Source organism: Neophocaena asiaeorientalis, unplaced genomic scaffold, assembly GCF_003031525.2.
Source record: "Neophocaena asiaeorientalis asiaeorientalis breed wild unplaced genomic scaffold, Neophocaena_asiaeorientalis_V1.1 scaffold15, whole genome shotgun sequence".
In the NCBI taxonomy this organism is placed as follows: Eukaryota; Metazoa; Chordata; class Mammalia; order Artiodactyla; family Phocoenidae; genus Neophocaena; species Neophocaena asiaeorientalis.
Window position 1 is genome coordinate 7,184,629 of NW_020185328.1, and position 18,283 is coordinate 7,202,911.

Consider the following 18,283-nt stretch of genomic DNA (forward strand, 5'->3'; position numbering starts at 1 on the left):
TATCTTTAATGGAAAGGTGGGTTTGTTCTAAAGCTTTTTCTGTGTTCAGCAGTATAATAGATGCCAAATAAATATTAACCAAATATTTGTTGGGTAAATGATGATTATACAGGAAATAGACAGATAAGAATTTGCCTGGAATAAGGCTAAAAAGTGAAATCAAGGTTCTAAGTCTCAGAGAATTTATTTTGAGTCACAAATTTGGATCTATTATAGAAAATAGAAAACAACAGTTTGGTCAGAGTAGCTACAGAATTCAATTCTATGGAATTTAGGAAAAGTCAATGCTGAATATAACCACCCCTTAAAATCCCCAATCATTCTAGTTCTTTCCTTACCTTTACTTCTCTAGGATCAAGAAGAAAATTTAATTCAATAAGAGTTTATTATCGATCACCAATAATTTCTCTTGTTCATGGATCTTGTGCCCGTAGAGCTTATAATCATATTGGGGTCAAGTGCTGGGAAAGCCAGGATAAGAAGAGATCACTGGTCTGGGTGCTGAAAAATGGGGATATTTATTTAGAGGAAAAGTTGGAAGTGAATTCACATTTGGAGGAGACAACAGGAACAAAGTGAAGGAGAGAGGAAGGAAGGCCCAGGGGCCATGGTGGGGACAGCCACGCAGCATTGACAAAGTGTTAGAACTAAAATAGCCCTAAACCTTCATGGCTGATGAGTTACATTTCTGTGACTAATACTCTATCCCACAGGGATAGACCATCTAGTGTCTGGAAAAAAACTAAGAGCCCCTCTTCTCAGCAACCAAAGAGACGCTGAACGATTCGGCAAGTTTAAAAAAGAAATAGACCTGTTCATTCCTTTTGAATTTTCAAAGCGTCCTTGAAGGAAGGCATGCAGGATTAAGTACATTTGTAACCTGCCCTTTTGCAGACATGGGCACTTCCTCTCCCTGTGCTCCCTGAGAGGGATGGAGACGCCATAGTAAAAGTCGTAACATCAGATTAGTCCAGTAGGTAAACGGTTTCCTTTCTTGATTTACCTACAAATCCCTGCTTCCTGAAGGACCGCAAGCAAGTTCCCCTGAAGTCACACTGTTCAGAACACTCATCTGTGGCTCATTCTGAGCGTTAGAAGGAGACCCTCCTTAGAGGCCGAGCTCTGCAGGAGCACAGCCTCTGTTTGTCAGAGACAGAGCTTACTCACCTGCTCTCATGGAGCTGCCCACTTCCGACGCTGCTCTGTTTAATACGGAAACCTTATTTGTTGATAAAGCCCAGCTCTCCTCTCAGCTGTTATTTTTAAGCTCAGCCCTCCTCTGCTCTACACGTGTACACCTACTTTGGGGTCTTTTAACAGGAAACTTGGCACATAATCAGTGGTGTTTTTCACGCCGAACTCAGAGATTTTTCTTCTTTTACTTGTATTTCATATATTTCAGTTCTTATTCCATGCTCTCTCTGGCCTTTTCTTTTTCCCTATTAATGTCTAGGAATTAATTTTAACATGCAGAGATAGAGGGTTTATCACAGACCTTTTGTGTCTCAGTGTTAAATAGATGCTCAGAAGGCCCATGGCACATTCCCAAAGAGTTGGTACTGGATCTGCTCTCTTAAAAGTGGGTGAGAAGAGTCCTATGACACTTTTGGGTACAAGTGAGTCTGGGTCGTCTGTAGTTGGTGCCCTTAGCATCTATGTCTCTGTATTTAACATGGGCTTGGGTCCTCAGAGGTCAGGCAAAATGAAGTAAGTGAGGCAGGAAAATGAACAGTTATTAGTCAGGAAATCCAGTTAGTGACCTTGATAGAAAACAAAGCTCTTCAAATTCTTCCTTTATAAACAGATCATTTAATAATTTCTAATATCCTTTCAAATTCTAAAATATTGCTTGCTATATCTCTTGTTTGTCCTAAGTCCCCCAAGTTTTTGCTTTCATATTATTTTCTGTGTTTTGTTTTGGTAGACTTATGTTCTCTCCTCAATGTAAATAAATGCCCAGTGCATTTCAGGGTTTACATACAAAGTGGGGTTTGCATACGAAACTTAGAGGTTTTAGTATTATTAAAAATCACTGTGTTTGGAAAAGTGACTAGGAAGCAGTATTTAGATGATAGTGGAAGCAACAAAAGCTGGAAACGTTTTTGATGCTTTTGGTTTTGTGGTTTTATTTTGGTAATCAGGCTAGCTAATTATTCCTTTTCTAACTTTTTGATGTCACATATCTTTGCCATTTTCATCCTTCCTCAAAATCCTGACCATGTGCTTTGTGGGAGAAAAGTTCCCCCACTGTCCTGCGAAGTCGCACCCCCCCAAACATAGGTTTCACAACCAAATGTCTGAAGCCAAAACCCCCTGTTAATCCAGGGTCCCAGTGCATTAGAAAAATGTTAGATCTTGTGAAGGAAACATAGTCAATATGATGTTTTCCAATATTCCCTTTTTCAATTTTAAATTAAAATAAAACAAATGATATGTAATGAATGCATAGCTGTTGATGTCTGTGATATCGATTGTCCCTTTCTCATTCAAAAATGTTCCATTTTGCGGTTTGTGTACCTAAGATTCCTCATAAGATTACGCTCTGTTAAGAAGAAAGAGCAATAACTTTAGCGTAGAAATGGAAATCATACCTGATTGTTGATTCTAGGGCACTATTTCGCAGAAACGTCACAATCAATAGTGTGTGTGTGTGTGTGTGTGTGTGTGTGTGTGGTTAGATTTATTCAGGCATTATCACTGCTCCACTCGCGTTTCATGGTGCTGAGCAAATAGTAAGTGAAGAAGAGTATGGAGTTTTTTCACATTACCCTCAATAAATGGGTTTAACCACAACACAAATCTTATAATCCACCTCTTCAATCCCACTGGCAATGGGACAAATCCAGTAGTTTTAGAAGTAAGCCTTCAAATGTACTTCTACTGACAGGCTGGAGTTTGTTTTAAGAAAAGTCAAGGTTTTGCAATCCTTTGCATTTATTGGAGTTTTCTGTTTCCATGGTTTCTGAGCGTTCACTGAAATTAGGCTTTCAGTGTTAAGAAGTTCATGATATGAGACTTTGGTTAATTCCTTCTCTCTTACCTAGATTATGTTCAAGATTAGCATATTGTTATTCCTGAATGAGCTTGGGGGGGCTATCGTTCTGTCAACATGTTTCTTCTCCTGCATGCCTTTTCCAAAGGACCAGGGCAGTCCGTACGAAGCCAAACTAGGGTCACTTTTCGGCAGCATGGAAAAATAAAATTACAGTTCTTATTTTTAGTGAAGAACTACCTTCAAAAGATTAATAGAGAAATCCAGGCTTAGGCTTCTCTGGCCTTTGACAAGGACGGTGCCCTGATGAAATAAAATCTTAAAAATGAGTTTCAGAGGCTTCACACTTCCTGCAGAAGAACAATAAAATTTTCTTTTCGTGGTAGGCATCCTGGGATAGTTTATGTTGAGCCCCAAGGTACAAAGGATGTATCAAGAATATACGTAGGGGCTTCCCTGGTGGCGCAGTGGTTGAGAGTCCGCCTGCCGATGCAGGGGACACGGGTTCGTGCTCCGGTCTGGGAAGATCCCATACGCCATGGCTGGGCCTGTAAGCCATGGCCGCTGAGCCTGCGCGTCCGGAGCCTGTGCTCCGCAACGGGAGAGGCCACAACAGTGAGAGGCCCCCGTACCGCAAAAAATATACGTAGAGGCTTTATTTAGCTATGAAGCAGACTATGTGATTTCTGATGTTACTATGCAATTGTTACCAGGTTTCTACGTGCAGCCAAAATTGTGGAACCCTCAAGTGGTTGCTGAGGGTCCCATTACCACATAAACATACATAATAATCACATAAACATACATAATAAATAAATATCAATAAGTTCTCTGAACCCAAATATGCTATGTCCATTATCTGGGGCTCAAACTCAAGACCTCCAGCAGTTACCCCTCATGAAGATAATGAGTTTTTGGTTAGTTGTTGTTACCTAATGAAGTAGGAAGCAGAGATGATAGAAAAAAGTCAGAGGCAGAAAGATACCGAAAAGAAGAGACTATGAGAATATGTGTAGACGACAAGGAGCTAATCTAGATGACTTGGAAATATTTTTTAGGAAAGGGTACGGAGCTCCAAAGCAAGTAGATGTGAGTTGCACTGCATTTCAAGGGTCTAGCTAACACCTTAGGTTATACTTGAAACAAGTTGGAAGCAGTTCAGAGTATGGGGCTCACATACTCAGAGGTAAAGAAGCCACATTGAGTTTGGCAGTGGCAATTACTCAAGGATGACTGGAGAAGAGAGGATAGTGTGACTGCCTATGCTGGAGGTCAAGAAGGCAGTGCTCCCCAGAGAGGGGTCTTAGGCAGGAAGAGAGTCCCAAGTGATCACGTAGCACTACCACCCCACCAGCAAAATGTGGCAGCAGGCGGATCCAGGGCCCCTCAGCATCAGGTCTGAGTGATTGCTTGTCAGGCACATGTGTTTGTAAACTAATGACTTTCACAGTGTGATGAGATTGAAAATGAAGCCTAATTGCTTCCACTGATTTAACCCTTGGAATGCTTCCAGGCATGCCGACAGCCATGTGTCTTTAATCATGTGAGTTAATCACCATCAGGCATATAACAGAAAACAGTGGCTTATAGGAAGTCTGGGAAGCATTGCTGTTCTGTTACTAGATTTACAGTTTGGGGGCTGTCATCTCTTCAAATAAGGACACTGAGAGGTTAGCCATGCAAACTAGTGTTCGTTAGTAGCCACTGACATAGGCAATTACATGGTTGTATAATTCAGGAAAAAATGAATTAATATTTATGCGATTTTTTTAAGTGGCTTCAAAAAACTCTTAATGGCAGTGGAGTGAGAGTTGCGAGTCACCTTGATCCTTCTAAGGCCACCACGAACTTCGGTCTTGCTCTGGAAGAAAGTCAGAATTGGAAAATCGTCTCATGAACAGGCCAGTCTGACTAATAGTGACAATTAGTACTGGACTATAGTGCATAACCAACTGATTATGAATCATTTGAGCACTTTAGGTAAATTTTCAATACAGGCAATTAAAATGAAAAGACTCATGATGCTTACATAATGACTTCATTAAATTAATTCAGTTCTGAGGTTGGAGAAAATTTTCTTTTGTCACAAGGAACCAGCAGAATTTAACTTCCATTCACTTTTGTTTAAAAGAAAACTGGAGAAAACACTTAAAAGATAAACACACACACACACACACACGCACCACATTGAAAACAGCTTGCTCTTTTTCTGAAAATGAACTGTTATTACTGTGGAAGAAAGAAGTGAAGGTCAGAGCATGGGTTGTATTCACATCGCTTATTTGAATGAAGTAAATCTTTCCCTCAGTTACATTCTGTATTCTGCTAAGTGCATGCATTGTTGAGGTTAAAAGAACTTTACTGTGGAGTGATCTGTAAGGGACAGACACTTCAGAAAAGATAAATACTCAGACACACAAAAAAGATACACACACACACACACACGCACCACATTGAAAACAGCTTGCTCTTTTTCTGAAAATGAACTGTTATTACTGTGGAAGAAAGAAGTGAAGGTCAGAGCATGGGTTGTATTCACATCGCTTATTTGAATGAAGTAAATCTTTCCCTCAGTTACATTCTGTATTCTGCTAAGTGCATGCATTGTTGAGGTTAAAAGAACTTTACTGTGGAGTGATCTGTAAGGGACAGACACTTCAGAAAAGATAAATACTCAGTTCTGTTACATAAACAATTGACCCAAATCATTTGCTTCATGATGAAAGACGAAGCTGGAGCCAAGTCCAAATACTGCAGTATCAATGCAGTCAGGGAACCAAAGATTCTTTTAGGTGAAATGCAGTCATTCAATCAAGCAGCAGTAGTATTGTACATTTAGACAATGAGAATGGAAGGAGAAGAGATCTAGGGCTAAAAGTGCGTTGAAATATTCCATAGTAAAGTCAGTTTCTTTTTTTTAAAAAAACTTTTTATTTTATATTGGAGTACAGTTGATTAACAATGTTGTGTTAGTTTCAGGTGTACAAAAAATTGATTCAGTTATACATATACATGTATCTATTCGTTTTCAAATTCTTTTCCCAATTAGGCTGTTACAGAATATTGAGCAGAGTTCCCTATGCTATACAGTAGGTCCTTATCAGTTATCTGTTTTAAATATAGCATTGTGTACATGTCAGTCCCAAGCTCCCTAACAATCCCTCCCCCCACCCTTCCCCCCTGGTAACCATAAGTTCGTTCTCTAAGTCTGTGGGTTCTGATTCAGGAAATCACTTCACTTTCAAGACTCATCACTTAATATCCAACATGTACACGGCTGTATGGTTTACAAAGCACATTTGCCTTTAAGTCATACAAACACTCCGTAAGCTAGGTCCTATGTTTATTAACAACAACCAATACTGGGATTTCTGTGGTGGCACAGTGGTTAAGAATCCGCCTGCCAGTGCAGGGACACGGGTTTGAGCCCTGGTCCGGGAAGATCCCACATGCTGTGGAGCAACTAAGCCCGTGCGCCACAACTACTGAGCCTGTGCTCTAGAGCCCACATGCCACAACTACTGAAGCCCACGCTCCTAGAGCCCGTGCTCCGCAACAAGAGAAGCCACCGCAACGAGAAGCCTGCACACTGCAACCAAGAGTAGCCCCTGCTTGCCGCAACTAGAGAAAGCCCGCGTGCAGCAAGGACCCAATGCAGCCAAAAATAAATAAATAAACTTATTGTTTCAGAAAACCTATTTAGCAGTTCACAGTTTACAAAATTCCATGTGTTATCTCTTTTAATATCCTTCATTCCCCTCACAATTTTTAAAGATAGGAAAGGAAGACTTGAAAAATTCAAGTATTATGATTTAATCACAGGACTAGAAACAGCAAAAAACCAGGTATCCTGAATATGGGTCCTTGTCCTACATACTACCTCTTATCCCTCCTATTCTTAAGACTCTTTTTTCTCCTTTGTTAATGATCTTTTTCAGAATTAATTCTTGCATTCTCTGGATTCTTCTCTAGGTCTTTCACAGTGAAAACCACTTTAAATTCTAGCTTGTGATGATAATGTCTCTCCCTTTTAGTTTGCATTGCATTCCCAATCAGACTGCATTCTCTTTGAAGGCAGACACTGCAGTTTCTAGCCCAAAACTAGACCTTCACAGCGGGAAGAGTAAAGCTGAGCAGTGCTCACAGGGGTGACCATGATTGCAGGTTATCATTTCTCCTACAACACAGGATGACCCAGGGCAGCAAGAAAGCCGTTTCAGCTGCTGACACTGCCAGGTTGACCCGGCACACTTGTCAGCCAAACAGCTTGCTTCTGAACATAAGCCTCACTTGTAACAACAAAATCACGAGTTAGCAAATAACATGGGCTTTTAAAATCATACTCACTTAGATTAAGTCCAAGTGTTAAATCCAGAAATGCCAAAAAATCGCTGTAAGAATTAAGGACCTGTTGACCTTTATCTGCTTAACTTCCTTTAATGGTTTTACCAAACTCCCTGCTATCTGGAGAGCACTCCTCAGTGACACTTTACCCTTAACCACGTGTCTGGAGAGTTTAGAAGGCAAGCAGTGTGTGCTGGTGGGCGTGGGCGCTGTTGTGTGTCCAGATTGGTGTATTACAGTAGCTGTTCTCTGCCTTCCTCTCGGGGTAGTCTATCTGATGTCCTGCCCCTTACCTCCCCTGGATTCCTTTTCCAGGTGGTAGGACTGGGGCTAAGGTGCTAGTGCCAGCAGTTACTGACAGGTTTCTTTATCAAATTCAAATTAAAAGGGTCTGACTCAACTTTTTCCACCAAATGTGACCATGTGCGTGAAGGTGCTCTGTAAAGCATCAGATATAACAGCAGACTCCCACTCCCCAGAACCTTCCACAAAAGCAAAGAAATAAGAATGAACCTCCCAAATGGTCTTCTGGGGGAGAGGAAGTCTCAGAATTCCCATCGCCTTTCTTTTATTTCTCTCTTTTGATCCTGATGATAGCTTCCAAGCCACTGACACTCCTCATATGCCTGGCTTATTTCCCAGGTCGGATTGCAAGTACCCGTTCACAGTGACTGTGCTTCATTCCTGTGTATGACACATTAATCATACTCTGGGAGGGAGGAAGGTTAGTCTTTGCCTGCTGTGTCTTGGTGGTACAGAGGTGTACTAGATTACTTTCCATGTAGCTTGTTACTTCAGTCTTATGACCTTACAGTCATACACTGAACACAGGTATTTTAGACACTAGTTGGTAGACCATTCTTCATCCAAGCAAAATTTCTGGAATATCTGTCCAGAAATCCAGCCTTAGCAGTTTGGGCTCCTCAGGGCCCATCCAGACGATGCAAGGGTCAGCTTCTCCTAAAAAGGACAGACTTTGGAGACTGAAATTTGAATGCTGGATTCACCTCTTACCAGCTATGATACTGGCCATCTTACATAACCGCTCTGAGCCTCCATTGCCCATCTGTAGAAGAAGTATGCTAATACCAACCACAAAGTGGCTCCAGGAGGAACGTAAAAATCTTGAAAGCACTGGTGTGTGCCCACAGGAGGCTCTCACGCAATATTTAATTCCTTCTCTCTTTACTACCACCCTTTCTGTTACTGTCACATGACTCCCACAACTTTCACTGTTCTCACCCTTCTCAAAACTTGCAGTTCACGACATATCTCAGTAATAAACCCTTGAGCTCATCACTAATAATTATCACACCACTTCTATTATCCCAGCTCCCAGGTCAGCCCTTTCCCTAGGAACCCTCCACTCCAATGCCGGTGACCTGTCAGCTTACCTCTCTGACTCTGATATGACACCCATCAGGAGGCATTTGTGCTGTCACTGATTAGCACAGATTCCATCAACTTCATCCTTACTTGTCCCCCTCCATTTGCTTCACTCTAGATAGGAAGTATGGCTTAGCACTAAACTAAAAAATTAATGGGTGAATCTTAGAGGTAGTTCTAAAAATTAGTTTTCTTTGTTACTGAGCATTTAAAGAAGAAATGGACAGATCCAAAAGACTATCTTGAGGTGAAGAGAACATTTCATTTTATTCCAGCACTTCCCAAAGTGCTCTCATTCTGCAATGACATTTTCACAGCATCCTTTTTGACATTTGGCCCCATTTGCTGCTATGAACTCACATTGTCCTTATGTTCCTAAATTGTCACTACATCTTTGTTTTGTTTAATTTGCTATTGTTTGTTAAGGACAAAAGAGTTCACTTTGAATGTTATTTCAGTTTAGTAAAAATAATAGCTATTTATCTGGTGAGTCCAATCTTGCCAAGCACAAAAATGACTTTAGTCAAGTTCCTTAGCCTCCCAAGTCAGCCACTATACTTTTCATAAAAAATTCGCAGGATTTTTAGTAAGACAGCCATTTCAATTTGGATATGTTATTGCTTTCTGCTTAAGTATTCCAAACTGGAAAAGTTGAAGATGATCCTAAGTTTTTTTTGTTTTTTTTTTTTTTTGCGGTACGCGGGCCTCTCACTGTTGTGGCCTCTCCCGTTGTGGAGCACAGGATCCGGACTCACAGGCTCAGCGGCCATGGCTCACAGGCCCAGCCGCTCCGCGGCATGTGGGATCCTCCCGGACAGGGGCACGAACCCGTGTCCCCTGCATTGGCAGGAGGACTCTCAACCACTGCGCCACCAGGGAAGCCCGATCCTAAGTTTTTTGTTCCCTTTTTTTCTCTATATCTAAGCCGTCCAAAGATCTAAACACTTCTTTTAAATATTTTGATGGATTCATCCTATTTTTTTTGTTTTGTTTTGTTCTCCACTTTACCTTATTACTTTTGTCTTTCAGTACCTCAAATTATTTTTGAACACTAGTCCCTTGCTTTTAGAGCATTGCACCCTATGTATAAAAACCTACTAGCTTTTTGTGTCAAGCCTGGAATTCCCTCCCTGGCTTTCAAATTCCCTTGTAATCCAATACCACATCCGCTCAGTTTCCCCCCATGACACTCCAGCATGTAGTCTCCAATTTAGTAAGTACATCCTTCTTTTATTCCTCTTACAGACTACACACATTCCCAACTCTTGGCCTTTACCAAGATTTTCCCTGACCTACACTTCTTTCCCCCTTTGTCTCAGCCTCATTTCCTCCTCACTTCATTGTAAGCTCATAAGCTCTTTGCCTGTCTTGGTCACCACTATATCCCAGTGTATAGGAAATTTCCTGGCGCATGATTAGCTCTCAGCCGATATTTGTAGACTGTTCCTTGAGGCCCACTTCAAAGCTAATTTCCTTTTTTTTGTGTGTGTGTGTGGTACGCGGGCCTCTCACTGTTGTGGCCTCTCCCGTTGCGGAGCACAGGCTCCGGACGCGCAGGCTCAGCGGCCACGGGCCCAGCCGCGGCATGTGCGATCTTCCCGGACCGGGGCACGAACCTGTGTCCCCTGCATCGGCAGGCGAACTCTCAACCACTGTGCCACCAGGGAAGCCCAAAGCTAATTTCTTTTATAACTCCACTGTTTTCTTTGAATTCTTACGTTACCCACTCTCATCTAAGCTTTCGTGAGCAGAATTTAAGGTCTTTGAGGATGGAATCTATAATGTACATCACTTTGCATCTCTTATAGTGTCCCTTTTTTAAAACAACATATAATTATTCTTTTACATTTGTCGAAGTCAGAGGATCAAGATCAATTTTCCTGGGCTAAACTCAAGGAATCATCAGAGACAGTGCTTTCTACAGGCTCTAGAGGCAAATCAGTTTCTTGCTTCTTCCAGTTTCCAGAAGCTGTGGCATTCCTTGGCTTCTGGATGATTTGCTTTAGTTGCTGCCTCCATCATCATGTTGCTTTATGATTGCTATGTCAGTCCAATGTTAGCATATATTTATATGCTTTTATCTTGATCTCTCTTTGCTGGGAAACCCAAGCAAAAGCAACCATTGTTATTTGAAAGCCACTGGAGAAATAAGAAAAGAAGAAAAGCTAAAAAAAAAAAAGACCTTGAGTTATCCTTCTTTGTATGTTTTATTGTTATTCTTCTCTCAAGGTTTAGGTCATCAAAGAAGTGGTGTTAAAAAGGCTGAAGTTTCTAAGGCAAGGTCAAGTTAGCAAGGGTAATTAACATTGCTATTGAGTTTGTGTTATCCTAAAATTCAGTTAGTTATCTAAGGTTTTGACTTAAACTGTAGATATAGGAAAAACCTCTGTAGGGAATATCCTACAAACTTGACACTTCAAAAAAATTTTATTGGCGTAGAGTTAATTTACAGTGTTATGTTAGTTTCAGGCATACAGCAATGTGAATCAATTATACATATATCCACTCTTCTTTAGATTCTTTTCCCATATAGGCCATTACAGAGTATTGAGTAGAGTTCCATGTGCTATACAGTAGGTCCTTATTAGTTATCTTCTTTATATATAGTAGTGTGTATATGTCAATCCCAATCTCCCAATTTGTCCCTCCCCACCTCTTATGCCCAGGTAAATATGTTTGTTTTCTACATTTGTAACTGTATTTTTGTTTTGTAGATAAGTTCATTTGTACCTTTTTTCTTAGATTCCACATATAAACGATACCATATGATATTTGCCTTTCTTTGTCTGACTTATTTTACTCAGTATGACAATCTGTTGTTCCATCCATGGTGTTACAAATGGTATTATTTTGTTCCTATTTATAGCTGAGTAATATTCCACTGTATATATGTAGCACATCTTCTTTATCCATTCCTTTGTTGATGGACATTTATGTTGCTTCCATATCCTGGCTATTGTAAATAGTGCTGCAATGAACATTGGGATGCATGTTTCTTTTCAAATTATGGTTTCCTCCAGATATATGCCCAGGAGTGGGATTGCTGGATCATATGGTAGCTCTATTTTTAGTTTTTAGGGTTTTTTTTAAACATCTTTATTAGAGTATAATTGCTTTAAAATGGTGTGTTAGTTTCTGCTTTATAACAAAGTGAATCAGTTATACATATACATATATCCCCATATCTCCTCCCTCTTGTGTCTCTCTTTCACCCTCCCTATCCCACCCCTCTAAGTGGTCACAAAGCACCAAGCTAATCTCCCTGTGCTATGTGGCTGCTTCCCACTAGCTATCTATTTTACATTTGGTAGTGTATATATGTCCATGCCACTCTCTCACTTTGTCCCAGCTTACCCTTCCCCCTCCCCATGTCCTCAAGTCCATTCTCTAGTAGGTCTGCATCTTTATTCCCATCTTGCCCCTAGGTTCTTCATGACCACTTTTTTTTTTTAGATTCCATATATATGTGTTAGCATATGGTATTTGTTTTTCTCTTTCTGACTTAATTCACTCTGTATGGCAGACTCTAGGTCCATCCACCTCACTCCAAATAACTCAATTTTGTTTCTTTCTATGGCTGAGTAATATTCCATTGTATATATATGCCACATCTTCTTTATCCATTCATCTGTCGATGGACACTTAGGTTGCTTCCATGTCCTGGCTACGGTAAATAGTGCTGCAATGAACATTGTGGTGCATGACTCTTTTTGAATTATGGTTTTCTCAGGGTATATGCCCAGTAGTGGGATTGCTGGGTTGTATAGTAGTTCTATTTGTAGTTTTTTAAGGAACCTCCATACTGTTCTCCATAGTAGCTGTATCAATTTACATTCCCACCAACAGTGCAAGAGTGTTCCCTTTTCTCCACACCCTCTCCAGCACTTATTGTTTGTAGATTTTTTGATGATGGCCATTCTGACCGGTGTGAGATGATATCTCATTGTAGCTTTGATTTGCATTTCTCTAATGATTAATGATGTTGAGCATTCTTTCATGTGTTTGTTGGCAGTCTGTATATCTTCTTTGGAGAAATGTCTGTCTAGGTCTTCTGCCCATTTTTGGATTGTGTTGTTTGTTTTTTTGATATTGACCTGCATGAACTGCTTGTAAATTTTGGAGATTAATCCTTTGTCAGTTGCTTCATTTGCAAATATTTTCTCCCATTCTGAGGGTTGTCTTTTCATCTTATTTATGGTTTCCTTTGCTGTGCAAAATCTTTTAAGTTTCATTAGGTCTCATTTGTTTATTTTTGTTTTCATTTCCATTTCTCTAGGAGGTGGGTCAAAAAGGATATTGCTGTGATTTATTTTTTAAGGAACTTCCATGCTGTTCTCCGTAGCGGCTGTACCAATTTACATTCCCACCAACAGTGTGTCTTGATAATGTGGAGAAAGTAAATAGCATGCTTTGGGGAAAGGTCCATAATATGACACAAGAATAATTCATAAAATTCACTGATCACCTACTATTTGCCAGGCACTTTTCTAAAATCTGAAATGCTAACCTAGATGAAGTGGATTCTATATCTTCTCTGCCTCTGCCTCTAGCTACTTATATAATGTCTGTTGATACACTTAAATGTGCTTTGTACTCCTCCTCTGGAGCTAAGAGGGTTAAACTAGGTTAGTTCTAATTTATCTTCCAATCATATGAGTCTATGAATTTTAAATATTTATAGAATGATGAGTGATATTCAATAAGTACTTGCTGATTAACTAATGTAATCTTTACCCTGCCAAACTTGTGACTTTCTATTTTAAGTTTCTTTTATTTGTTCAAGAAATGATTATTGAGTACTCCAATGTGATAAGGAGTATAAGCAGTGTGCCAAAAATAAGCACGTGCTAAAAATGATGGAGATACAACAATGAGCATAATCCCTGCATCCTGAGACATCCTGCTTCTCTCATACCAGGAAGCACTGGGCAGCGCAGTGACCAAATTCACTTGTTTCTTTTGCTAGAAGAGTAAAATTTTGCTAAACATTTCACTACCCCAACTCCAGTTAGCTGGTATTGTCATCTTTATTCTTGTTAACATAAAATATTTACTTTAGAGAAATTTAAACAAACAAATGAATAAACAAAATATTCCCTAGACATGTAACTTATTTGGGGGCTTCTCTACATGCATCGTTTTAAGCTATTGCCTCAAGGACTGCTATTTTTAGAAAAGGTGAAGCTTAAGTAGGGGTTCTGTGAGCCTTTCCCTGTGTTTAACTAAGGCAGCTCCATTTACAAATCTGTTTTCTATATTGAGATATGCTGCGGATTGTTTTGACAACCATTGTTCTAGATAATTAATTTGAATCAAAATTAAATTAATGGTAGGATACTATACATATAATCATTTAATTTGATTGGTAATTCATGTTCAGCATGTGTTTTAACGATATCTATGAAATGTAACACTCATTATCCTTTGATAGGCTAAGGGATTGTGGTACAGGAACTCACCTAAATCCTTCAAGGAATCTAGTGGTACAGTATTTTGATGCATCCTTCTCGCTGCCTTTGAACTTCCAGAGAGTTCCTGATGCTGTAGAGTTCTTTATCATGATAGTGTCATTCTCATAGCATGCATTAATTGGTAATTTACAGCTAAAGAGAACATCTTGGGGTTTTTGTTTCAACATCCTATATTACTTCTACACTGAGCTCTTCCAAGCAAAAAAAAAACTTGAACACATTCTAGATTTTTGGTAGTTGAAAAGAGGATTAAGTGTATACCGTAAAGATAAAATTCATTTATGATACAAGAGAAGTTCAAAACTAACTTTCTTATAAAGCTCAACTCAGCACCTGGAAGCACTTATATAAATGGTTCAATATCATACTGGACTTATTTGGGGCTAGAAAATAATAAAATTTTCCTTTTTTGATCATGAAGAAAAACAATTAAGGATAGAGCAGATAAATTATTATAGTATGGCCTATGTGCACTAAAAGAAACCCAGTAGGAGATCTCCTAATGCTGAAATGACTCATTTAGAAGCCAAATGTGAAATAAGCATAAAAAAAGGCATTCAATAAGAAACACTCAAAGGCAATCTTGGGTCACAATACATTTGTCCATAAGATATCCCACAACTCAGTTCACCAATATGTGGGAGGAATGACCTCTCTTTGGACTGCCCCAGCCTTGATTTACTTCTTGAAAAAGACAGCCTTGATCTAGCTTGAATTCTGGTTTGGAAAGGAGACTTTGAAGACCTTTATATGTTTTCCTCTCCAAGACCTTAAAAAAATAGATTAGCCGGCCTCATTTCACAGGCCTTAAAAACACTTCTTTGTCCTGGGATTCTAGCTAGAACATAATGACCAAGACATTTTCTATAATGACCAAGACATTTATGTTTCCATAGAACATAATGACCAAGTCCTTTTCCTATTCATGTCAGGTGCTGCCTTGAACTGTCCTTATAAGCCTAGGGTTCTAGCAAGCTTATTCCCTTGCTCTGACTCTGATATGCTCACAGGTACATTTTACTATTGCCTGTAGCCAAATTTTGTTGGCAAATGAACTTCAAAGAGCTGGAAAACTGATCTTCAGCTAATGGGTCTTTTTGACATGTTTAGAAGGTTTATCTAAAGTAGAATACTTCAAAGTCAGATATAAAATGACCACTTTTTATAAACATTCCTTTCAGATTAGCAAAACTAAGAAAATCAGAGTCACTAATCTGAGATGTCTGTTAGCCTTTTGGGAGTCATTTATCCTCTGGGGTAAACAAGTGATGATTAGCATCCTCTTCATTGAGAGGCCATTCAGATTAGGAAATAGTATACTCAATATCTACTTTTTTTTTTTTACAGTCACAATATTCTTCTCTATGAGGATGGGCATGCTGTAGTGGCAGATTTTGGAGGTGAGATTGCCATGAATAATGCCCAAAATGGCAACCGTTTCTTTCTCCATTACTCATTGGTGCTGATATTATATGATGAATCTGAAAATGGATTTCACACTGACAGCTATACTTCTCTAAGTCATTCATATTTCAATGAATTTTAAAAGTATATCATTTATTTCAGTTTTTCCTCTTTCATATTCTCAGCTAAAAGAAAGGAAGTGAAAATTTAAATAAGATAGAGGTTTCTTGGGATTTCAAACTTTTAGCTGTAATCTTTGACCTTGGTTTTAAAATATTTCCTTTGACATTAATTTGTTTTCTATTTCCCTCAGAATCAAGATTTCTGCAGTCTCTGGATGAAGACAACATGACAAAACAACCTGGGGTTTGTTGCTGTTCGTGTTCCCTATAATTATGAAACAATTGAAATGTGTAAACTCAGCATGAGAAGAAGGGAGATGAAAGAAGCTTTAACTGGAAGAAATGTCATTCTCCCAAGGGCGGGATAATGTTTTATGTTTCTATTTTCAGTAAGCCCCCAAAAGAACTATTTCAAGGCTCTGTTAGAGAAATAGATTAGATATATATTTGGAAAATGTTACAGAAAAAATAACAGAATTTGTTTCAAATATAATTGAAAAGTACATGGCAGGCATGGATAATTGGCATTCATGTTTAGATCTCCTTATTAAGTGGTAGAGTTAACATTTAATAGGTAACCATAAAATCCATAGTTTACCCGTATCTACTAACAATTCATAGTTTTCCATTTTAACATTGTAAGGCAATAGGTGATATAGTCAAGCATTAATGTTTAAGAAAAATATAAATGCTAACATCTGAAGGAAGCATAATTGTACTCAAAATGTCTGCAATTAGGTTCATCATTTGCCTTCTCCCATCCCTTCCGCACAAAGAAGTGCACTTTTCTTTCTGGACTAGCTGTGTTATTTAATTACCCAAGCTTGGGCTAATTTTCTGTTCCTTCCTTTTCCTGCTTCTGCTTACACACTGCTCAATCACTTTTTCTGTTTGTTTCTATTCCTTTTCTTTATTAAAGTTCATCCCAAACTCTCATTTACCACTGCCTCAGTTTGGGTCCTCTCCATCTCTTTTCTGGACCATTGCTCTAGGCTTCTAACTACAGTCCTCCCTTCCAGTTCATTCTTTGCAACATCAGCCAAGTGTTGTGTTCTTCTTCCTATAAACCATCAATGATGCTTAAAATGTTATACCCCCCCACCGCCAGATCTGACCCCAAGGCTCCTCTGCGACCTCCTCTCCCACTAAACTTCTCTCAAGTCCCTTATGCCCCCGGCATACAAGCCATCTGACTATTCCCCAAACATTTCATTCACTTTCACAGCCCTGTGACTCTGCCAGCATCATATTCTCTGCCCGTGAAGCCCTTCACTGTACCCCACCTGGAGGAAGTCTACTCATCTTGCATGGTCCAGGAAATTGTATCCATTTTAAGTACCTTCCCACCCATAAACTTCCTCCCCCCCTTCTCCTCCCCACACACTTTTCTCTCTGTGCTTTTGTAGCACTTTTTTTGCACTGCTAGGTAGTACTCTGACTCACTCAACAAACATTTATCAAGGACCTACAGTGTGTCAGGCATCGAGCAAAGGGCCAGGAATACAAAATGCAAATAAAAGCTTAGTCCTTGATCTCAAGTAACTCATTTTCTGTTGGAAAAAACATAGTAATAAGCAGATAAGATTGAAAGCAGTGGGGACGTTCAGTGACAGAGATGTGACAAAGCATCATGGGAGCTCAGGTGGAATGAATAGGGATAAATAAATTCAGACAGAGTGAACAACAGCATGAACAAAGGCACAGGGGAGGATGAGAAACACCAGACCTCCTGGGGGACTTCAAATAGCTTGGCGTTGTTGGCATGCTCTGTGTGAGGAAGACAAAATGAGAGATGAGTTAAGAGAGGAAGGGCAGGAACGACATCACGGACCATGTTGTATTGTAAGTAGGATTAAGCATGCTGGTTTCCCCAATTAAATTTCACTCATTCATTCAACAAGTATTTATGGAATACCTACTAGATGCCAGACATTCTAAAGAACTGGGGATATTGCAGTGAACAAAGTTCTTGTGTTTATGGAGCTAATTTTCAAATAGAAGAAGATAAACGTTGAACAAATTAACAAAATATATACCAGACGGTGATAAGTGTTATGAAGAAAAAACAAAGCAGAGTATATGAATGGAGAGTGATAGGGGGAGCCATTTAGATGAGAGAAAGAGAAAGATAACGTTTGATAAGAGACCTATGGTGGAGTTATCCATGAGAGGAGAAGAGCAGTGTAGAAGGGGGAACAGTAATATCAGAGGCCCTGAGGCAGGAGAGTCCTTTGTGTGTTCAAGGCCAGAGTGACTGGAGTGGAGTAAGCAAGGAGGAGAATGGTAGGAGATGAGCGGTGGGAAGAGTGAGTCCTTTATTGACAGGACAAACAGATCTCATCTAGTACCTTTGACATAGAGATAGCTAACTCAGTGGATCTCAACCATGGCTGCACATTGAAATCACTTTGGAAACTTTGTAAAAGCATCCTTACCTGAATCCAACCCCCAGCAATTCTGATCTCGCTGGCCTGAGGTTGATCTTGGGTACATGTATCTTTTAAAATTTCCCCTAGGTGATTCTAAAATGCAGCCAGTTGAGACTCTCTGACTAAATAACCTTT

At 39.6% G+C, this 18,283-nt stretch overlaps 1 protein-coding gene across 1 annotated transcript in view; it reads left to right on the forward strand.

Moving 5' to 3' along the window:
* The window catches only part of TNNI3K (TNNI3 interacting kinase), a 279,546-nt gene that overhangs the window by 162,731 nt on the left and 98,532 nt on the right, over positions 1-18,283 (forward strand). The window contains exons 18-19 of the mRNA XM_024734607.1: positions 15,541-15,593; positions 15,911-15,963. Coding sequence (XP_024590375.1) covers positions 15,541-15,593; positions 15,911-15,963 — 106 coding nt within the window. The remainder of the gene's footprint in view (positions 1-15,540; positions 15,594-15,910; positions 15,964-18,283) is intronic.